General features: G+C 36.1%; 4 protein-coding genes across 7 annotated transcripts in view; 2 read left to right on the top strand and 2 right to left on the bottom strand.

The window, feature by feature from the left end:
• LOC139141229 (uncharacterized) overlaps positions 1-23,902 on the top strand; it is a 135,131-nt gene that overhangs the window by 38,438 nt on the left and 72,791 nt on the right. The gene's annotated exons all lie outside the window — the stretch shown is intronic.
• LOC139141594 (uncharacterized) lies at positions 682-4,921 on the top strand. The gene is made up of 3 exons (XM_070711189.1): positions 682-1,628; positions 3,466-3,518; positions 4,750-4,921. The coding sequence occupies exons 1-3, from the start codon at positions 1,359-1,361 to the stop codon at positions 4,763-4,765; spliced, it is 339 nt and encodes a 112-aa protein (XP_070567290.1). The 5' UTR covers positions 682-1,358; the 3' UTR covers positions 4,766-4,921.
• Positions 2,669-14,122, bottom strand: LOC139141349 (uncharacterized). Of its 2 annotated transcripts, XM_070710984.1 has the most exons (8): positions 13,592-14,122; positions 7,713-8,741; positions 6,763-6,880; positions 5,847-6,075; positions 5,189-5,381; positions 4,731-4,912; positions 4,163-4,345; positions 2,669-3,356 (listed from the first exon to the last, which is right to left on the bottom strand). In XM_070710984.1, exons 2-8 carry the CDS (start codon positions 8,118-8,120, stop codon positions 2,978-2,980), a joined length of 1,692 nt encoding a protein of 563 aa, XP_070567085.1. In that variant the 5' UTR covers positions 8,121-8,741; positions 13,592-14,122; the 3' UTR covers positions 2,669-2,977. The 2 variants fall into 2 exon arrangements, with proteins under 2 accessions (XP_070567085.1, XP_070567093.1); XM_070710992.1 differs by lacking the exon at positions 7,713-8,741.
• LOC139141471 (arylsulfatase J-like) overlaps positions 17,703-23,902 on the bottom strand; it is a 90,174-nt gene continuing 83,974 nt past the window's right edge. For all 3 annotated transcript variants that reach the window (XM_070711106.1, XM_070711095.1, XM_070711099.1), the window contains 3 exons: positions 23,657-23,808; positions 20,742-20,906; positions 17,703-19,599 (listed from right to left, as the gene is read on the bottom strand). In XM_070711106.1, the coding sequence (XP_070567207.1) occupies positions 19,457-19,599; positions 20,742-20,906; positions 23,657-23,808 (460 nt within the window). In that variant the 3' untranslated portion in view covers positions 17,703-19,456. The remainder of the gene's footprint in view (positions 19,600-20,741; positions 20,907-23,656; positions 23,809-23,902) is intronic.

Here is a 23,902-nt window from a genome sequence, read left to right as displayed (position 1 = left end):
AATCTGACTTGTGAGAAGGACATATAGAAATGAGCAAACATGTAAATGTTTGGTTTGAAGTATGAGAATAAATATGCAATTCAAAGTACATTAGTGTATTGTACATATTGTATACTTATACAGACGTTAAAAAATTGCGGAAATTTCAAAAGCACTTTACCATGCATGACCTATGTATGTCACATATATATGCATAGAAAAATAGTAGTCCGAGTGTCAAATATTTACACAAATGAATCTGCACATATGTACATGTAGTTAGTTACAAAATGGAAGAGGGAGAGTTTAATTCAAAGGTTTTGACCTTAACTTAGCGACTTGTAACAGTAATGCCTGTGACACAATGAATGGTGACACTTTTTAAAATTATTTGTGTTCTCCCCAGAGCAATGAAACAATATTGGACCTACTCTTTATTTAAGGGGGGAACAATGGAAGCTAATTATCATAAGAATTTGTTGCATTATGATGCCAATTAGCCAATACATTTTCAGAAATTCATGGGGAGAACACTGGTTATACATCAAAATTGTTGCATGTCTTTCTCTAAGTATGTACAGTTCATTTTTAAATACAATTTTCATTCTGTCCTTTATTGCAGAAAGCATTGCACTACTACCAGGGTGATAAACTGGTAAGCAATTCAAGAGATGGATGCACTTGAACTTTATTAAGGTAGGATATCATCATTTGTCTTCTCTCTTACATGGTGTTGTGAGAAAAATATGGTGTTTTAGCAATTCACTAAAACTTAAATAAAGTCACTGTACCAATATTATGCTCTCCATCAACCCCAATGAAACTATCATAAAACTGAAGCAAATACTTGACATTTGAATGCTGTACCTGGGCAAACAGTGCACCATTCTGACCCCCACTGTGTGTATGTGAATCAGCAAGTAAAACATAGCCTTGATTCACAATAAATAAAATTGACATATTTCTTCTTACATATACTAAAGCCATTTTTGCCCTCTGTTTACAATAATCCAAGTAAAACTCCAATAATCCTTGTCTTGGTTCAGACATATGATGAGTATAAACTGGTCCAATTTCATTTGAATGAAAACTTAGCTTTAATTTATTTCCTAGCAGTCTCATTCCTTCTAAGGGTGAAAGGTTGAGATGAGGAGATAATTCATTCAAACGATAGATGTCATGAGCTTGATTACCAAGAACACAGGACATAATAAATCCAACCAGCCATTCCTGTGGAAATACTGATGATTCTGGTAGGATCTGTATTGAACACTCTTGGTAGTACCATTGTGCAAGCAGTAAACAAATCAATGTACATGCATTACTCCCTGATCGCATGTTGTTGCTATGCAATGATCCTTGTGAAATGACATTGTTACATGACCAGTAACTTACACATCCATGTGACTGTGGTTTTGGACATAAACATACCAAATGTCGCAAGTGGGCATATTTGTGAAGTTGAAGGGAAGATTGACTCATCGATTTTCTGTTTTGCTTCTGTTTTATTTGTTTGTCAGAGACAGAATGCTGCTGTACAGGTATTGAAGAAAGGGTTGTCTCTGTCTGCAGTATTGCTGCATCTGGTGGTACATGGTGCCTGGAATGGGAAGTTTGTGTATGCGGAAGTGCTGAATCAGATGGTGAAGGTAAGTTAGCTGTTTGTGTCTGTGGTATTGCTGCATCATTCGTTGAAGAGGGGGATATTTGAGTCTGAGGAAATACTGCACCATCTTCTGAAGACCTAGTTGTCTGTGTCTGTGGTATTGCTTCATCAGTTGCTGAAGGCAGGGATATCTGTGTTGGGGTATTGATGCATTAATAGATGAGGAATGGGATGTTTGTGTCTGCTGTGCTGATGTATTTGTAGAGGGAGAAGAAATGTTACTTTGTGTGGTGTGTGCATTCATCTCCTTGTGTTGTTTGTTTCGGAATTGGCCTGTCTGTGCGTTGGTATGAGAGAGGCACGGTTTTTTATGTCATCTTCAAATTGCTATGTTAGGTAATATTGTATGTCATGTATTCTGCAAGACGTTGGTAGAGTGTCACTGTCAGTTGTTTCAGTGGATTCATTAGAAGGCTGGCTGTGTATATCTTTGATGATGGTTTCATTCCAGCTGTTAGACAAGTGGACAACTTCAGCAGTTAGCAGAGGAGAACATATTGGACAGCCGCTTTGAGATAAGCAAGTTATGTGAAAGGTGTGGCCACAAGTGAGGCGTTTTGAAGATTGGTAGAGGAAGAGATAGAGCAGTTCGGACTATCACAAATGAGATCTTCACTTGGCCGATGATGGTAGGACCATCTGAATCCAAGTGGAAGGCACTTTGCTGTGATGTCTGTGTTGAAAGTTGGAAGATGATATGTGGTGCTGTTGACTTCTGTATGTTGTTCATGTTCAGCTGCAGACTGCATTACCTGATTGATAATATCAAGAAGTGTCTCGGCACTTCTGCCAGCTAACAGTGTGAGGTCATGGTCATCTTTACCATGGTTATGGTGTTGCAAGAAGTCTCGAATGAGAGTGTTATGTTTTGTGTGGTGTAGCATATGTGCTTGTCTTTGTATGGTGATGCCGTCATCGTGAGGCTGTATGTGGTGTCTTAGTGATGAATGAAATAGTTCAACTTTCTTCTCAGTGATGATGTGTTGGTGATTTTGTGTAAGATGATTATAGCCAGGTAATGGGATGAGTGATAGAGGTCATCAGAAAGTAAGCTAAGAAGAGACTTGTTATAATGGTGTCTATTGGATATTATAAAGTATATTTCTAACCGCTTTAGCACTTTGAGAAGCATGTTTCGGTCTTTACCTTGAACAAATACAGGATAATGGAAATATACAAGGGGAATTAATTCATCTAGAAGATAAAGCATAAACTGGACTTCCACAGATTTACACATTGTTAATTTGCTGATCACATAACGACGAATGCGAATCCATCCACTGAAAGCCAAATATATACAAAGTGACACTTTGTAAGGTTTTGGAGATTTTGCTAAAATGAAACGTTTATCAAAAACCCCATTGCAGAGTAACTGGAAGAAAATCTTGCAGATATGACAATATCACGAGAAGCGTTTAAAGTGATATGAAATTGACCAACAGTTGGTACAAAGGAAAGTATTTCTGTGGGAATACTTGTATCATTATCACTGAATGAAGCTATTATTTTTTTACCAAAGTACCACACTGGCCAGTCACCAGGTGCTAAAATAGCTTGCTTTGAGGTATATGTCTTCAGCTGTGGGATATCAAGAAGCATCATCCACAGTTTGAGTAGATCTTGTTTTCTCTTGAGTGGCTGCTCAATCTCATCAACCAGTACAGTTGTATTTAGAGTATGGAGTTCTTCCACATCAACATCAGTGTATGGTCTTTAAGGCAGATCAAATTTAAAAAAAAAAAATTTACATTAAAGATATTGGTACACAAAACAATGTTATCACTCAATATAATTGAAACATATGATATTTCTATTTTCAGAGAAAGTGTACCTTTCCTTGTATCTCATCAGGGACACATTTCATTGTGAACAGGTAAGTATTACTATTACTCAAATGATTTTGTTTATATGTATTCATCTATATCCAATGTCATGTGTATAATAGTATACACATATTGACAGGTGATTAGGTTAATAGCATGTTTGTTTACATGAGGGACTGTAAGTACATCCCAAATTAGTTTGTTTCCCTCAGGTTTTGGTCATGGGAAACAGACTCTTTTGGGAAATTCACAGGTTCTAGTGTACACAAAAGGTTTGCTGTTACCCAAATATTGCCAGTCAATATATGCTTTGTAACACACCTCATCCATTGCTTCATGACTTCTTCTGAATATATTATAAATTGAGACAAATCTTTACTGTCACTGTCTGCACTGCAGATGACATTTCCAGTTTTGTGCAAGTGTAGATGGGTTGTCAAACTTATCCAAGTAACTGATTCATGTATCAGTTCCAAAATACTAGTAACTCTTCCCATATGAACATATGTTGAGGAATTGCATAGGCAACTATGTATCAGGTGTGTTGTAATACATAATAATATTTCTTTAAAATTGTAACACAATAGACCACATGTGTATTTCAGTGCCAGTAGCAAAACCAAAACAATGTCAAAAGGTGACAACCATGTCCCATCAAATGTCATTGTTATGTGATAAGATATTGGAATCCTACCTCATGTTCTTAAGGGAAGAGATGGCATGTTTTGTATCCAGTTGGTGATATTGTATCGGGAGACTCTCAAGGAAACTCAAAGCATAGTCTTGCATGAACAATTTGAATTCCTTTCGCATGACATGGGGTGCTATTCCTCCTCTCACAAGTATCTGCTGTCCATTTTTATAGATAAATATATTTCTATAATGCAAAAAATAGTACAATTAAGTGCACTTCATAATCTCTTTAAATCCTTCATTCCTCAAATGTTACATGTTTTGATATGAATTCGGTGCAATAATTTAATGCGTTATGAAAACATTATTGACTAATGATTGTTAGCAGTGCACGATATAGTCACTATCAAAGTCAAGTCATTATAAATTGACCCTTCCATACAATTGATGTTTATAAATTGACCCTTTCATACAATTGATGTTGGAGAAATTTTTTTTCGTATAGATTATGTAATACACATTTCACAAATACAGTGTATATGTGTGTGTGTGTGTGTGTGTGTGTGTGTGTGTGTGTGTGAATTCTACAACAATTACAATGATGAGTCTGATGTAAATTTCAATTGTACCTGTGTATTGATTCACCAGCTGGCAGATCGAGTGACTCTACAGGCAAGATATCCAGCATTGTTGTTGCCATATGTACAGCCTGACTGGTTTTCAGTTCCTTGTGTCCAGAGGCCATCGATTTAAATCCATGGATATTATGGAAATCATCAATAAGAGCGAGGATGAATGCTTTACCTGTTGACTTAAATAAATAGACAAACAAATAATTTTAGAAGTAAGGTAAATTACCCACATCTGTCCAATTCAGGCATTTATTCAATTATTCAATATGCTCAAAGCAAAATATGAGAAAAAATGATATTCAAATTTAATTTGGTTTCATGATATCAGTGCAGTTGATATTTTGCATTTTCACTTAAAATAAAAATATTTAAAATGTATTTAAAGTGTTCTTTGTCATGTATTGATTACTGTATGTATGTAGGTCAATCATGCAAAGCTAGAAAGTAGTATTTACTTGTAACTTATTCATCAGGTATGTCTTGATTCGCTTCCCATGTTCTCCGGCAATCTGCTGTCTCTTTTTCAACAAAGTGCGGGGATGTTGAGATAGACCAAAAATGTGGCACATATCCTGCGCTTCTTGGGATAAGCCTTGCATATTAAAATAGATCCCCATTGCCTCCTGGAAGCCTCTTGTCTTCTGTGATCTGAATGAAAGAAATGGCAGATTCTATTCTATATGCATACATAACAAGAACATACCAATAAAAAAAAATAAAATGACACTGAAGAGATAAAGTTGTCTCTTGATATTATTTGTTACTCCTGATAGACTGCACCACTGAGTTTTTCTAGAGTTTACTGAAATAGTCTGTTCTATCAGTGCATTGCTTGCAGCCTTTTTTTGACATCAAATTATTTTCAAAGATTCCAGTAAACTGAAAATAGTAAGCATCAGTGTCATGGCATATACCTTCATACATCTGTGTTTCTATAGTAACAATAGTAATACTTCTACCAATGTCATTTTAGACTACTGCAAAGCATCAAAAGATATATAATTAACCTCACTAAGCTTTAATTTATGTGTCTGCACTTTATATACTACACTTCAAAGCATGTGACTGTGTCCAAAGTAAAAGAGTTATCCCTAAATTGCAATTTTGTTTCACCTGTAATATGCAAGTAAACTCAGGACAGTCAATATTCTCTTCTCTTGTTGCCTTTTTCTTTCCACAGACAATGATGGGTCAACTATTGCCCTGTAAATCTCCTGATAAAGATCTGGGACATATTTATTGGCAAAATATTCCATTTTTTTCACATCAAGGAACACACCATTTTGTTGTGACCTGTACAGCATTTCCTGCAGTGTTTTTAATTGTTCAGAAAATGTCGAACCTGCATGAACAAATTTAAAAGGTACACAATTAAATATATTTCATTAATAGCACTTTAGCTGTATCTTTTTGAGTTATTTTTAATATCATGATTTCCAATCAAAAGTAACTCAAGCCAAAGTCCTTCCCAAAGTGTGGACACAGAAAGTTTTTGAATATTGGTGGAGAACATATATTATAACTTAGATATTTTACAATAAATAATTTTTGGCTTGCAAGCAAATATGGCCGCCACCGGCAAGAACACATGTATGGGTTTGAATTGATAGACCTGGTTTGTTGCCATAGACTAATAAAGTAACATTTTAGAGATGATATAACTTAATGGCAGGGAATCAAAACCATAACTCTGAAAATTGGATGATATATTTGTTGATAAAGCAAAGAATAGAAACGACACAGCTATGGGGCTTTAATGTTTTCGATAAGAAGCCATTGCAAGATAGTGACACCCCCCAAAAGTAAATTCAATGGGATTGTTGCCAGTCATTACTTTGTCCGCTTGGAGATTTTTTGTAATTGGTTGAATAAAGTTTGCAAAGAATGACTACAGTGCAGTAGGATGCATGGTGTATGACTTGTACAAATTCAAATAACTCCAGATCTTAACCAGTCATCCACTCTCAGTGTTTCAAATGGTTTTTTTTTCAAAGCTGAGAAAAGTATGTATACAATAAATTATACCAACCTTGCAACCTGGAAATAATGCCATTCCATTGAGTTTTTGACAGCAACACATGACCCTCATTTGTAGAAAGAACGGTACCACAGTACACGGAATCAGTCTTATTGAAAATTGTTGGTTGCTGCTTGTAGAAGACAAAATAAGATACAGTTTAGTAGAAATACCAGCATTATTCACCTGTTGTGATTTTGGGGAATCAGGATGTGTATACAGAGTTCTCTTTGAATAAGATAAAAGGGGCGTGGGGGCCCTCTTATAAATTCTGAGAGCCCTCTTGTGAAAATGCTTGGCAACAAATAATTTTTCAATCGCTGCCGAGAAAATTCACAAAAAATCATGGCCAAATCAGTGATAGTGACATTAAACAGTGTTTACTTTCTGGTTTTAATTTGAATGTGTGCCGAAGCATTCATTTGATTTCTCATCAATCCCTGAAATCTCCTATGTGTGACCGCTTCTTTCTGCAGTGCTTCACAACATATGAGCCCTATTGTGAAAATTTCCTACGGAGAATTCTGTGTATACCCAATCAGTGGATGAAAACATATGCAGGAGCTTGCATTTTTTTGTGGGGGGGGGGAGGGTAAAATTTATATTTTTTTATTTATTGTTATCAGTATCATCATTTTTGCAGAGTGTGGCAGCCTTAAAAATACGCCAACTAATTAATTACTCTGTATTTAGCTTAAAACTCACAAACCTATACTTCATGATTTTGTGCAATGACCCCATTAAATGATTATGTTTTTGATAAATTGAAGATTAATTACTCTTGACATCTTTCAGTTCACAATTTTTTTCCCAATTAAACCACCAACAGTTTAGTGCGCCCTCATGCACCAGTTCTCAATATTTCAGGTCAATAACCTGGAGTCAATACAGCCGAAAACAACACCGGCCGCCGAAGGACCTGTCACAACATACCCTCGATGTTGTTCTCGATTTAGACTTACCAGTGGAGACCTGTCTCGGATATTGCTGTTCCCGATATTGCCGCCTTTGATTTTCTTTGGTGGAAGGTACTGTGAAAACCCGGGAAAAAACTCCAGATCTGCTTTTGATTTGCATCTGGTACACCATCGCGTCCCCGGGACGTACTGTTCATCTTTTGCACCAATTTCATCGAAGACCTGGAATAGCCTTGATGGGATTGGACGCTCACATATCTTATCACTGTGGGCCCATGGTGCCGGACAGGAACATAGTCGCCTGTTTCTTCTGATGACTGCTTTTAAATGATGTAAACAAATAAGATCACCGGGACTTTGACAACACCGTCTTAATTCCACTGTCAAATGACATAAATTTCCTGTGCAAGTGGTTTTCGCACGCGTTTTACCGGCAAGTACACACTCAGACATCTTGAACAACACTTCATTGAGTTTTAGAAGAAAAATTCGCGCCAATATTTTTATCGTCTGCTGCTATATCATATGTGTGTACAAATGACAGTTTCACGGCTCTGGTATATACTGTCAGTGAATAGATCATGTAGAGGAAATAAATTCATTCTTGAAAAAATGGCAAGCGCCTTTATTATGTGCAAAGCCAGTAAACTAGTAGACATGTGCATATTGTCGCATTTGAAAGTTTGCACTACTAGCGATTGAAACAGACGAATGTAAACAAACATGCGTAAATTTAGCGCCACCCTTTTTCAAATAGTGTTCCTATTTTTATCCAGGATCGGTTTTTTTTAGGCAAAGGGTATGTTGTAGTTTATAATAAAGAGAGTTGTTGTACACATTTATAGCAATCCCTTTTGCGTATTTTTCATCCCTTTTGAGAAAAGAGAAGACCTCCGTGTATTTCTATGCATGAAAACTACTTCCGGTGAGGCATGCGCAGAACGTTTTTCTCCCCTGTGCACAATGCTAGGATTTCGATTTGGAGTGAAGATGGAACTTGTATTGGTCATCTTTTCCATCGTCAAGTGATCTGGCCTGAGTACATGGCAGTGACCGCCGACGGTGATAGAATTGCTGTTGAGAGTGGATCGTCCTGGTCAGACAATGAAATCTATGTATTTTCTAAGTAGACAGAAACACCAAGATGATGTGTAAATGTCTAAATTTCATCAAAATATTGAAATTTGTTCAAAAGTTTTGACGCGCTAATTTTAATCGTCACTCAAGCGTGACGAAACGATCGGCCTGCACTGTTTACATCACCCTCCAAACTAATAATCGGTTATTTCTCGCATTTAGAACCGATATTCTGGGGGCAAAATATTCAAAGTTGTTGTCACTACTTCTCTAGAGTTTGAACATGCTGAAATTTACGGTGGCCCATATGTGACAGGTATAAACTTATTTACACAGACAAAACTTTAGTTTTGATGGACAAAACTTTAATTTTGGGGCACATAACTCTAATTTTTGAGGACAAAACTCTAATTTGGGAGGACACATCTCTATTTCTACGGGCACAATTCTAATTTGGGCCGATAAAACTTTAATTTGGACGGACATAATTCTAATTTGGGCCACCAGATCTCTATTTTCTACGGACACAATTCTAATTTGGGCAGACAAAACTTTGATTTGGTCGGACACAATTCTAATTTGGGCCACCAGATCTTTATTTTCTACGGACACATTTCTTTTTTCAGCGGACAAAACTTTCATTTTGACGAACACACATTTAATTCTTATGGTCACAAGTCTTATTTTGTAGAGACACAACTCTAATTTTCTTGGACACAATTTTAATTTCTTGAGATACAACTTTAATTGCTCCAGGACAAGTCTCATTTCCACGTAGGCAACTCCTATTTCAACAGCCTGCCCTCTAGTGTTCAATGTGACAACAAGCAACTTGCAGAGACAAAACTTTAACTTTCGAGGACAAAACTTTCTTTTCCTCACGGCGGATATTGAAGTATCCCACAATACTGTTCGTCCGCTAATGGCGCTGTGCTGCTGCGTTGGCAATGGAGACTTGTAGCGACTTTATTGCGGAGTATTGCGAAGACGACTTGATGTAGTATTTCTTTTATAGAGGATATAGGTACGACGAAATTGTGTTGTTCCCGGCAAAATATTATGACATTCATATCAGTCCAAGAACTCTCATGAGGCGATTGGCACGGTTGAATTTACGGCAACGATCTGCTCATTATGATACCATTGTTGTGAGGGACTCTATTATTCAGATACTGGATGACCCTGGCTGTGTAGGGGCTATAGAACAGTGTGGCATTCCCTTCAGTTGCGTGGCATACGTGTGCCAAGAAGTGTTGTTCAAGAAATGTTGAGGGAATTGGATCCGGAAGGCAGCGAATTACGGGGAGCGCACCGTCTTAAACGGAGGGAGTATCTTTGCCCAGGACCCATTTGTGTGTGGCACATCGATGGCTACGATAAGCTAAAGCCCTTTGGGTTCCCTGTACACGGGTATGTTGATGGATATAGCAGGAAGATTTTATGGCTGTATATAACCCGTTCTAATAACTTGCCAGACAATGTGGCCGCATACTATTTACATACTGTGCGTGAATTTTGAGGGTGCCCCATTGAGTTGGATACTGATTTGGCTACTGAAAACGGGACAGTGGCAGTAATTCAGTGCTTCTTTCGAGATGACTCAGATGCTCACAGATATGTTGCCTCACAACGTAATCAAAGAATTTAGGCTTGGTGGTCATTTCTTCGCAGAAATCGTTCATCATGATGGATCACCTGTTCAAAGATTTGGAAGCACAGGGTATCTTTGACCGTAGTAATAGACTGAATAAGGAATGTTTATGGTTTTGTTTTGCCGGCCTCCTTCAAGAAGACTTGGATCATGTAAAAGAACACTGGAACACACACTATATAAGACAGTCTCGAAATGAGACTGTGTGTGGTAGACCTGACTCATTGTTCTTCATTCCAGAACACCATGGTGGCAAAGGCAATTTGATTCTGCCTGTTCCAGAGCAAGAAATAAACTATGCAGAAACACAAATCATTGAATCAGATGGCACAAATGAATACCAGGATTACTTCAAGTATGTGGTTCAAAGTTTTCAACTGTCAGTACCAGAAAATTGGCGGGAAGTCAAAGCCCTGTATGAGAATTTACTCTTATGTGCAAGTGATGGCACATAATGTGCATTAAGGAATGAATGCAATGGAATAGTAAATTTTTGTTTTGTATTGTTAAAGCCCCATGAGCTGCAGCTCAATAAAATTTGTGAATCAACTGTCGCCAATATTCTTGTCTCAGATATTTTTCTCATTAATAACATTGGCTGAAAGTATATCATAAAAATACTTGTTTGTGACAAAACAGGAAAGACAACAAATAGATATCAGTGTACTTGAAATTTCTCTTCATTTTCTAAAACATCAAATATTGCAATGGAAGAAACAGTATGCAGTATCTCAGTTGTATTCAGTTCCAAGTGTTCTAGTGAATGGGATCACATTTTCTTTACAAAGATTCATATCATAGGTAAATACTCCATTGTCTTTTACAGTATGTGTTAAGGGGGGGGGGGAAATATGCAAATTTCAGTACAGTGAAGAATGTTGGTTCAGTAATTCAAAACTGTTTGTCATTTTAAAATCCTTCATTCATGTTTCATGCTATATATGGTTGTCAGGAAGTCATTGGGCTTACAGGGGGAGTTTGAGTACATGTTAAAGCATACAATGCAAACATATTTCAGGCCCATTTAACATTTTCTTTACAAAGATTCATATAGGTAAATACTCCACTGTCTTTTACAGTATGTGTTAAAGGGGGGGAATATGCAAATTTCAGTACAGTGAAGAATGTTGGTTCAGTAATTCAAAACTGTTTGTCATTTTAAAATCCTTCATTCATGTTTCATGCTATATATGGTTGTCAGGAAGTCATTGGGCTTACAGGGGGAGTTTGAGTACATGTTAAAGCATACAATGCAAACATATTTCAGGCCCATTTATAAATTCATATAAATAGTATGTATTTAATCACCAATACCTGCATCCATACAGCCAGAACTCTTTGTTTTGATAAGTAAACTTCAGATGCATCTAAATCTTCATCTCAAAGTCTGATCCTTACGCTGATTTGGTGTAGAGGCCACTTAATTGTTACAAAATTTGCAATGGGGTATTTTGTAGAGAGTTTTGCAATGTGAAATATCCAATAACTCTCTTGGTGTTACTTCACATGTGGTTCTTTAATGTAACTTCATTCACATGCAAGCATGTATGGACAACGTATATGCTTAGTTGCTGAATAAAAAAACATTTATTTCAAAAAACAAGCATGCAACAGTAGACCAATCAATAGCTTTTTTATCATTTTTTCACTATTCTTTGTACACACACATATTTGCCATAATGCAAGGTCCATTGAGTGTAAACTTGGACGTATGAGACATCTTACACACCTTGTTTGATTTCTAAGGTCTATGATCAGCAACTTTCTGTAGTGATTTCAGAATTACAATTTAAAACTATTAGATATGTCTCAAAATTATGTTATGAAAGTAAACACTGTCTGATAACTACTAACCCCCACCCTCACTGTACTTGGAGAAAGATATAGAACTGCCCAGGAATAGTTGATTTATTTTGCTGAAATTTGCTCCAGAGGTATGAAACAATTCTGGGCTCTACTTAACTGAATTTTAGAGTGCATTTGGCTCTACAATTTCATATTGAACAATGTCCTTGCCTGAGGAGACTAAAAAAGTACATCAATTATCTTACAGCGTCATTTCATTGCAAATCTTACAATGAAATGAAGCTGTAAGATGATTTTAGTACCTTTTCAACCATAAATAGATGTAACATACAGTAAGCACTAGCACCATGGTTGGCGAGGTGATCTACTGCGATGTAGACGAACAGTATTGTGGGATACTTCAATATCCGCCGTGAGGAAAAGAAAGTTTTGTCCTCGAAAGTTAAAGATTTGTCTTTGTAAGTTGCTTGTTGTCTCATTGAACACTAGAGGGAAGGCCATTGAAATAGGAGTTGCCTACGTGGAATGAGACTTGTTCGGGAGTAATGGAAGCTCTATTTCAAGAAATTAAAATTGTGTCCAAGAAAAATAGAGTTGTGTCTGTACAATATAAGACTTGTGTCCATAAGAATTAAATATGTGTTCGTCCAAATGAAAGTTTTGTCCGCTGAAAAAAGAATTGTGTCCGTAGAAAATAGAGATCTGGTGGCCCAAATTAAAATTGTGTCCGTCCAAATCAAAGTTTTGTCTGCCCAAATTAGAATTGTGTCCGTAGAAAATAGAGATCTGGTGGCCCAAGTTAGAATTGTGTCCGTCCAAATTAAAGTTTTGTCTGCCCAAATTAGAATTGTGTCCGTAGAAATCAGAAATGTGTCCTCCCAAATTAGAGTTTTGTCCGCAAAAATTAGAGTTATGTGCCCCAAAATTAAAGTTTTGTCCATCAAAACTAAAGTTTTGTCTGTGTAAATAAGTTTATACCTGTCACATATGGGCCACCGTAGAAATTTAATAATTTCAGACACATTTTCAGTGAAAAAATCGAGGAAATTTGACAAGAAGTGTATGACAATCGACGATGATTTGTCAACATCACAACACATGAGTCATTGTCAACAAATCAATATGGGAGTTATTTTCTGCATTTCCAAACATAATTTTGTACTGAAATATTTAACATAGCTGTCGCTTCATGTCTTCGATACAAATATACCAAAAGTGAGTTGTTTTGGAGAATTTCTACCGAAATATTTGAGTCATTTTGTCAAGAGGTGTGTTCTGCAATGCAACTTGCAAGCTAATACTGATTACAGAACTGATCCCATCACATCTCAACTCGTAGAGAATGGCGAATCAACAGTTGTGTGTGCAAAATAATGTTTTGAAAAATTACCTGCATATCCTCTGTTATCTCTGTCATGTATGGTTTCAAGTTTTCCTTTCGACGAACGAAAATTATGCCAAAATAAGTCATTTTATCTAACGTCCCTACGGACGCGATGTTGACCTGACGCCATCACGATGAACTGTGACACAGAGCTTGTGTAGAGGGCGCTATCACACAGCTGCATACAGCTGACAACAAGTGAAAACAAGGTGACAAGTGATCGGTGAACTGTTCAACTACTAGTGAGCAGTAAGGACGATTTAAAGTCAGCTTTCAACGGTTGTTTAATTTATATGTTGACATTTGTTTTCGTCACAAGAACATTTTTACAGTATCATTTTATCCGTTCAATGTACAATAACCTGGAAATTATTCTGGAGGGACCGGGTACGTTAACTTTAACTCACAGATCCTGTCAACTTTACTCATGTTTTCTGTGGCATGACACCGAGAGTGTCTGTCTGTACTTTATATTTTCCCGACTGCTTTTTATGATTTAAAGGAGAATCGTAAAATTTGGTAAATGCATATGACAGTTCTAAATCCACGCAATTGTTCATGGGTAGGGTAGCTCTGCGTGGCAGGGCTGTGTGTTACCGGCGTTATACCGGTATATGGCGGTGACGGCGGTGGTACGGGAGGCCGTATAACGCCGGCAAGGGGAGAACCATTTGATTTCTGGGGAGGGATATGGCGAAGGAAGAGGGTATGGGACCAGGGAGCAATTTTTTTTCCAGTCAGAGGGACAGCAAATTTTTTTTTCAACTATCAGACCTGCATCATTTTTTTTCTCAAATGGAGTAGCAGTGCAATTTTTTGTAATTTGTCATCAAGTTTGTAATGCATTGTTCATAACTAAACCACGTCTCTGGTTCACAACTGTACCTATAAATAACTTGTTCTGTGCAAGTAGAAAGAACTAGCACTTTGTATGAAATATGTCTACCAACCATACTTCTGCTTATTAAATTTTTATGTACAAGAGGTAACTGGTAAAATATCCCTGAGGAGCTAAATGATCTTGAGAGTGCTGTACTCCTGACCACTGTGAATTGCTCTCCTCATCATGCTTAGTGCAGTGCTAGCTATGATATCGCAGCGGTACTTGTGGCGTATATTGAACGCGATCGGGTCATTGGGGTCATCGCCAACGAAGCTTATGCGTTGGCTCGCAGCGGGACTGTGGCGATGACCTCAATGACCCGAGCGCGTTCGATACACGCCACAAGTACGGCTGCGATATCACAGCCAGCTTAGTGCATGCTTATATCCTGTTCAACCACCAATTCCCTGTAAACAGGTCCACTACCACCATTGATAACAATGGGATTGGGCCAAACCATGGTGGTGAAAGGGTTACGCCATCATAGTAGTACCAGGAACCAGTTTTCACAGCTGTACTCTAGTTTAATACTCATTTTTTTATTTATGTTATTTTACTGAGATTCATCAGTGTCTTGATAAGAAAGCCAGTGTTTCACATATCACAGGATGGTTCTATATATTCATTTTAAATTGCAACAAATGAACACAAAATGGAAATTCTAGTATATTTGCAACTTTAAATTTATTGAACACTTTTCTTGCAAAATCAACTTTGCTCAGTACTATACCTGCTTTTCTTTAAAACAGTCAATTCCTCTTTAGTTCTCAGGGAAGATGTTATCTTTTGTGGTCAGAGAAACAAGGCTCACACATTGTATTTCATTATATTTGTTGTTCCTCAAATTTCCATTGTCAACTTGTACATCTTTCTAACATATATATTTATATGGAGAGAACAATATATTGGTTTTAACACTATTTTATTGACTCCTGTCTTGTGTTTTAAATGTTCACAATTTACAGAAGTCAAATAGTCCTCTTTAGATATTGCCTATGCCATTGAGATATTGCAACAGAAATCCTGAAATACTTCTTGATTCAGAAAAGGGAAGGAAAACATTGAATGCACTGAGGTCTAAGTAGACCTATGTAGTGCATGCTTATATCATATTTTTGCTGGAAAAAAACATAAGAAAAGCTTGTGGTAAAACATTTGCGCTACCAGCGCCAACAAAGAATACACGAGAATAAAGTTTCCAAATTTTGCTCATTTAAGGTGCATTGTGACAATTTTTTTTTTCACTTCTGTCTGTTATGACAATTTTTTTTTTCTCAAGCCATCACACTAATTTTTTTTCCCTCTTTTTCACCTGGTGACAATTTTTTTTTTCTCAAAATCCTCCATATACCCCCCAGAAATCAAATGGTTCTCCCCTAACACACAGCCCTTCCGTGCAGAGCTAATGGTAGGGTAGCTAGTTCACAGTTCACGTATTTCATATTTCGTGTTAAATTTAATTTTTGTATAATAGAATGTGAAAATTTCTTTTGAGAAACGGCCGAGGTCAGTATCGAAGGTGTATAATTTTCATACAAATAAACCATATAAAGTCTTCGTATGCTAGGCTACTGGAGTAGTTGCGCGTGCATTATCTGTTTCTGAATTCTAGCTCCATGGTTGCATCTAGCTGGAGTAGAGTAGCCCCGGACAGTAGCTCAAGGTTTTGCCTGGGTATTAAGTTTGGGTCGGACGGCAAAACCAGATTGCCGTCCGACCCAAATACCCAGGCAAAACCTCGAGCTACTGTACTGCAGCTGGGTTGCATCTTGAGAGGGCGAGTACAGAGAACGCACGTTCTCAGACACAGTCCTTCCACTACGATTAGGGGGAAATGCCGCGCAGCTGTGGAATTCAGTGAGGCCAAAAAAGGCCAGACGATTGAATGAATCAGAATCAAAATTAATCAGATTGAATCAAAATCAGCTTGATGACGGACACGGAGTTATATATTTTCCGCCGTCTGGTGTCCAAACACTTCCGAGGTTCGATTGCTTTTTTTACCGGTCTTACGGCGCTGTACATTAAAAGTTCAGTAAAAATTTTCTCATTGGCTTTAGTGGCAGATAGACAGCGGCAATAGCTTTTACGTATCAAATTGCGTCTGAAGGGCGCAATATAGACATACATTTACAATCAACATGACCAGCCTATGCAGATACTATGGACGGGTAAATGCATAGCGCCCTCAATGTTGAATTCTTTCAACCTCTTTCGTTCACATTAGATCCCATACAAACTTCAGCGTTTGAGTTTCTGATTCAGTTTAAAGCCATGATACCAAGATACGAAGACATATTTTTCAGCACAAACGAAAACTAAAGTGGTAAAGAATGAGAAATTAAATAAATAGGAAATGTTAATAATGAATTAACGACGCTATAATCGAGAACTTTGTAATTTATTATGAATATGCTTTGAATATTTTACCATCTGCATTGTATTTTTTATGCCGCATCTCTCATTCATGTCTAGTTTGATTGAAAATGTTTTGAACACTCACCAACAGGTATAGGGCTGTATCAGTGTACTCTTTGTTTAACTCCTGTGTCCAGCATTACATCCCAATGAATACAGCAGTACAGGTACAACAGTGGACATTTATATATCATCAGGGTTGTACACAGAAATAGAAATACAGCCTCTTAGACCAGACTTGATAGTGACTCACGTAATATTTCATTTTCAAATAAAGAGATAAATTTGGCAACTTATCATGTCTTGCTTTATAATGATTAAAGAGCTGAACAGAGAATGTAAAAGTCACTGATGCTGATGTTACAGAAAGCAAGAATGTATTCATGCTTTGTTTTTCCAAAACCTTAGGACAAGACTTGAAGCAAGCAATAAATTGTTCTAATGGTACACTTTGAGGATGAAACCCAACCCCTGAAACAATGTCTGGACTGTTAACATCTGCCTCGGCTTTTTTGTCCTTTTGACCTCACAGAAAAGTGCTGTAAGTTCATTTTGAGTGAGTGCTTTGCAACTCCAGCTGTGCAATAGTCTACCACGTAGAGCAGCCACTTATCTACAAAACCAGTTATGGTGACACTAATGAATTAAACACCAGAGATTGTAGAGTCTAGAATGGTGGGGGACCTGACAAATTATAAACTCTGTGGCCTGATGTTTGTTTTGTACGCAATCAGATAAAAACAATCCCAAATAATGCATGCAAAACACTGACAAGACTTAAGCACTTTCTCTGGAACTGGAGCCTGTATAGCAGTGTTCGATATTACTTGTGATTTATTTTGCGGTATATTTGTAAAGTCTGTGAAGAAGTTTCGTGTTCTACTCAAAATATCAAAATGTCTATCATTGAATCTGACAACAGGGTACTTCTGTGCAACACACAATATTATTGAGGACAACTGAATTATTGCTCCTTAGATTTTCTTTTGCAAAGCTACAGAGGCGGTGAATGATTTTTTCACAAATCAGCAAAATCTTCCAAAATCTGTCCTACATAATTGTAAGGTGGTAAGAAAACATTTCTATTTATTTTCTTTGTACAAATCAGCAAAATCTCCCAAAATCTGTCCCACATAATTGTAAGGTGGTAAGAAAACTTTTCTATTTATTTTCTTTGTACAAATCAGCAAAATCTCCCACTTGTTCCATAGTCACTCTTGACTCAGAGTTTACATTTTACAAACTGTCCGCAATAATAGAGGCATTACATACACAGGCAGAGTTGACAGAACAAATTCTGAACACTTCAACTTGCTCCCACAAGAAAACAAAAAACTTGACAATATATAAGTATACATTTGCTGCAATTTCAACAATATTTCAAAATTGGCAAAAGTAGAATCAGTGATTCAGAGGAAAAGTTTAATTATTCTTCCTGGACTAATTGTAATTCACATATTGTATGTGTTCACTTGGATTATTTATTGGCATCCGCAGCCACAAAACTGTAATTTTTATGCTTTGCAAAATTAATGTTTATCAGTGATAATTTTATGATCAAGGATGTCTATTCTATCATCAAGATCTCATGAGATTTAAGTTTGCATCTACATTGTTGATTAGAAACATTGATGTTATATTTGGTTCAAGGAGATATGACTGGTCAAACACACAACTCAGTAGTGTACTAAAGACTATGTGTATGTAAACAATGATGTGTTCACATGATAATTCTATAACAATTTACCTCATTGCACAAATGATGCTACAAATATTTTCAAAAGTTTCACATGTAAAGGAGTTGCAATTATGCAATAACAATGAGAAATTTAATTAAAATATTGCAATCAGTGTTTCATCTAGACAGGGGAATGGGGCATTCCTCCTCTGTTGACATGTTGGCACCTCATGAAATGGTGCCATTCAACCTAAGCAATACAAGAAGAACACATGAACTGGTGAAATCCCTTCTAAATTTTCTTGTAAGGGGGAAAATGCCCCTGTTGATGCCATCCTAGATAAAACACGGCGTAATATTTATTTCTCATGTTAAAAATAAAGGAAAAATATAAAATATAAGTATGTACAATTTTAGCAAAAAAAAATATATTTTTCTTCAAATATAAGATGTTGCATAAATCCACGATTGAAGCTCAAAATGTTGAACTGATAGACCGATGACTTCATTGAAACAATGCAATGGATTAAAATGTAACAAGTTACCTCTGAGTACTGAAGTGCATTGATTTTCATTGTCCATATTTGCCAGTAAGTAACAATTTCTAAAATGACTTGATTTGAGAAAAGAAAAGAAAAATCCATATCTGTTTTGGGAAGAGAACAATGTCTGGTACTGCCAGCTTATGGATGAGAAATGTAATGTTAGTGTTTGTAAGTTATATCAGATGATGAGGTAACTCATGGATATTGTATCCGGATAGGTAGCTTTGTGCTGATTTCATTATCTGCTCTACATCCTACAAACGTTTCTGTGATGGCAAGCTAGATACTTCAAAGCACAGTGCATGGATGGTGTACGTCACTGACTTTGGTGTCTGTGACAGCTCTATTTACAATAATGTTGGATTGACCCATGGTGACCAAACTCCGCCATGTAGTTTGGGATCTGCTCTGGGATCATCAGGTGGAAACCATGGCAACACAGCTGTAGCATTGTACTCATCCAGTCTTGATAGTAATTCTTTCAAAATGTCTGGAAACAAAGGAGAGATAAAATGAAGGAAAACACTTTGTTTCTGAACATTCCTGATGAATACAGAAGTGATGGTAATTATCCATGGATCATTGTCTTGATTTTAGTCAGACTCTTTGATGTAATAATGTCCCATCAATGAATAAAGAAAAGGTATCTTGCCTATATCTATGAATAAGAATTTGTTGTCATACTCCAAGGTATATTGAAATACATACTGTTCAAATTGTCAACACAGATTGTAATTGTGCAATGTCGCATGTTGATGCTGCATATTGAATTCTACACAAAACTAGAAATTCACTTGTTGAAAACAAAGTTGCATCTTGCACACAATAAATGGTGATGATTAGGTTTCTACATTTAGTTGTGATGTACATTTGAAAAGGTCGTGTACACCTCCACAGTGAAAGATTTCAACTTTTGCTCAAAATTTCCTTTAGAATTCTTTCAACCATTCTCTTTCAAAATCAAGAATAAAAATCTGGGTTAACCTTCAAATTCTATTACTGGAGAAAATACCCCAGATTTAGTAATGATGCTTGAAATTCAAAGTAACAACCACCTCTATACTATACAGAGAAAAATTAAATTTTCCATTTTTGAAGAAACCAAGACTTTTAAAAAATGTTCCTCACACCAAGAGTTTCAAAATGAGCCCCCACAAGTGGTTGATGAGAAAAGAATTGTAAAAGCTGCTAGTCCAAATATCTGTCCCCAAGTCACATTCTACTTTAAGGAGCAAATGAAGATTACTTTCCTTCTGTAGGATAAGATTATTGACAGAATAAAGTAATGTACAGCTACTGTCTCTTTGATATGTCACTATCTTTACACACAGATTATTTTCTTATCACAGTATAAGTGTTGTATTTCATTCTGCCAAAAATTACTTTATGCTATACATCACAAATAAAATCATCAAAATATCCGTTAATCATTGCATAAATCTGACTTTGAGATTTTGAGAGTCAAGACGAATCAAAATTATCTTTAGTGAATGTACAGAAAAGTTGATATTATTGTAAGTGAAACTATAGAAATACTTGAAATCATGGAGTGAAGTTGAAATTATCTAAATTGAAGATATAGTTGGGAATTATGAAGTGATGTTATACCAAAAAATTTTGTAAGTGACTTACCTGGATACATATCAGCAATGTTGTTGTATTCACATGGATCATTCTTGATGTTATAAAGACACGGTGATTTTGTTGGTTTACAATTTGTTGATGCATTGCTGGGTTTGTGACCGCACTCAACGATGGCTGCTCTCATATCATTAGTAGAATGGCCAGGCCTAATTCCTAGAATTACAAATCATCAAAAATTATGTATAAACAACTTTCTTTAGCAATCCAATGTCCACAAACAATGTTATTGTGCTTTTTATGTACAGGATTAATTATGAACTAAACTAAAATTCTGATTCTGTAATTTAATATTGCCTATATTTCTCTAGGCAAATACTGTCCTTATCTTGACAGTTTGAAAGTCAAACATTTGCAATATTGAAGTTGCAAATTAGCTCCCACTTTTAGATTCTGTTTGATTTACTGAAGCCTTTTATTTGAAGAAGTAACAGAAATTCATCATGATTCAACTTTTTGAAATTAAATCAATAATATTCAAGATATTTTTGGCGCATCAAAGTCTTAAGGTAATATTCGCATTGAAATTGAAAGACTTCAGCTTTTGCTAAAACTTCCACACGGGAACTTAAAACAATTCCCTTTCTAAATCAAGAATAAAATCAGGGGTCGCCGTGAAAAATTGAATAGTAGCAAAACAAAATACCCAATATTTACCAACACCTGAAAAACAAAATGGCCGCCATCCCTGTGTTAACTCTATGGGAAAAATTAGACTTCAGATTTTCACAAAACTGTATAGTGACAACATCACTGTTCGCTCCTATATAGTTATCAAAACAAGTCAACAATTGTATGAAACATGGACATACATATACAGACAGACTGACATACACAGACTGGCACAGAGTGATGACATTGACCCCAAGTGTGCCTTGGCCCATGGAGAGTGATAAAGATATAACAACAGCTGAATGTAATGATAAAATAGTTAAGTATAGGCCTATACAGGCACTGACAGTGAATATATTACAACAATTTGATTAGTTTCTTTTCCTTTTCTACTTCTGTGATAATCTTTAAGACAATCAATCTGCAAGGCAGTATATGTATTGACAAATATGTTATCTTTTTCAAGCACACAGTAAACTGTTCTTGATTTTTCATTTACAATATTTGACATAGACTGAAATACATAACATGCAACCAATGTTTACACTTTGCCCATACACCAGATACATGGAGAAATTTCAACATACAATCATCAACTCAGAAACCCTACAGGGAAGAGTAAACATTGTTTTCTTCAAGAACAGCTGGTGCATCCACATCTGGAACAACTTACAAACTTAACCAATTACACAAGGATGATGACACAAGAGATAAAGTTAAACTGTGGTGAACTTGACTATTCTTTTCAAATCCTTACCTAACTTGACATCTTAAACTAAAATACACTGCACGGTTAATTGCGCACAAAAATACATCGGGGTGGACCATTTGATAAGGGACGGTGTCTGGAAGATCGATGAGGTACAGTATCTTTTTTATCCCATCAATTGTACATTCTTTTTTCCCCACTCTCCCACCTTTTCCTTTTGCCAAACCTTCTCTGGCTGAATTTTTATTGGCATTTGTTTGGAATTCTTTCAAAATCTGCCAGGATTTTTTTACCGCATTTCAACACCAAATACAGTTTACCATATCAAATGCTTACAAAATCACCACATTATAGACTCTTAGTTCCAGTAGGTATAAAATTACCAAAAAAAATCTTAAAAATACAAAATGAAAGATATCCTAGTAAACTGACAGTTTTGCAAAGTTGCCCCAAAAATTCAAAATTCCGGATTTCAACTTAATTTCAATATATCTTATTAACAAAAACCCTAAGAACCGGTTTACTAAATATCAAAGCAATCAGACTGGTAAATTTTGAGAAACAAATTTTTTGACTAAAAATGAGAAAAAATTGCCCCCCAAAATACAAAATTGCAGATTTCATCCTAATTTTGAATATATCTAATTAACATAAACCCTAGGAACCTGTACACTAGATATCAAAGCTACCAGATCAGAAGTTTTAGGAGAAAAATGTTTTGACCAAAAAAGGCAAAAATTGCCCCCAAAATAAAAAAAAATTGCCAGTTTCAACATACCTTCAATACATTATATTGAGATTAATCTTTTTTCCTGTATACCAAATATCAAAGCTATCAAATCAGCAGTTTTTGGATAAAATTTTTTTTTTATCAAAAATTGGGAAAATTGCCCCAAAATTACAAATATGACAATATCAATACAATTTTTACAAGCATGACTGAGGTCATCCTGAGAAACATGAATACTAAGTTTCATAGCAATCAGACGAGCGATTTCAGAGAACAAGATTTTTTGACTAAAAACGGAAAAAATACCCTAAAAATGCAAACATGCAAATTTCATCCCAATTTTTGCACACATAATTTAGAATACCTAAAGAAATCTGCATACCAAGTTTCAACCAAAACTGACCAATGCTTACCGAGTTTTAGCCATTTGCAGAATTTTTCCTTTTTCCCCCTCATTTGCATATTTTTGGCACTGACATGTTCATTTGAACAAATTCACATCTCCACCCCTGGGTGCACCTGTACACCAAATACTAAGACAGTAGGTGCTACGATTTAGGAGTTTTTGATGTGGACGGACATACATACATACATACATACATACATACATATGTACATACATACATACATACAGACGACATTTTTCCACCTTATACGAATACCTCCCATTTACATATATACATATGCATATATGGAAGCTAAAAAGTATTTACAGATTATTGATTGAGTGTTGGAATATCTGTCTCCGATGTGCTATCTGAACATGTTAAACTGTCTAGAATTTAACAAAGTAACCTCCTATTGCTATACTACTGTTGTATTGATTATATTTTCAATTTAAAGTGTAAATCTTACCATCTGTGACTTGTTCAGGTTTAAACCAACCATCCCATTTGCCCTTGTAGACATCACCAATGATGACTTTGTAATTTCCAACTCTTAGTGCCGCTGTCTGAGTTATTGGATCAATGTTGTGAAGTATTTCATTTCTTGGTGATGCAGTGCCCCTGAAATGGTTAAAGTGAAAGGTGAAAAATAATTCATCAATTTAATTGGTGTGATTCATTTCAAAGTAGATCTGATTTTATAAATGCCCAGATA

Source organism: Ptychodera flava, chromosome 1 (assembly GCF_041260155.1).
Source record: "Ptychodera flava strain L36383 chromosome 1, AS_Pfla_20210202, whole genome shotgun sequence".
Lineage (NCBI taxonomy): Eukaryota > Metazoa > Hemichordata > Enteropneusta > Ptychoderidae > Ptychodera > Ptychodera flava.
The sequence above is the reverse complement of the archived record's forward strand: the minus strand, read 5'-3'. Positions and strand labels throughout refer to the sequence as shown.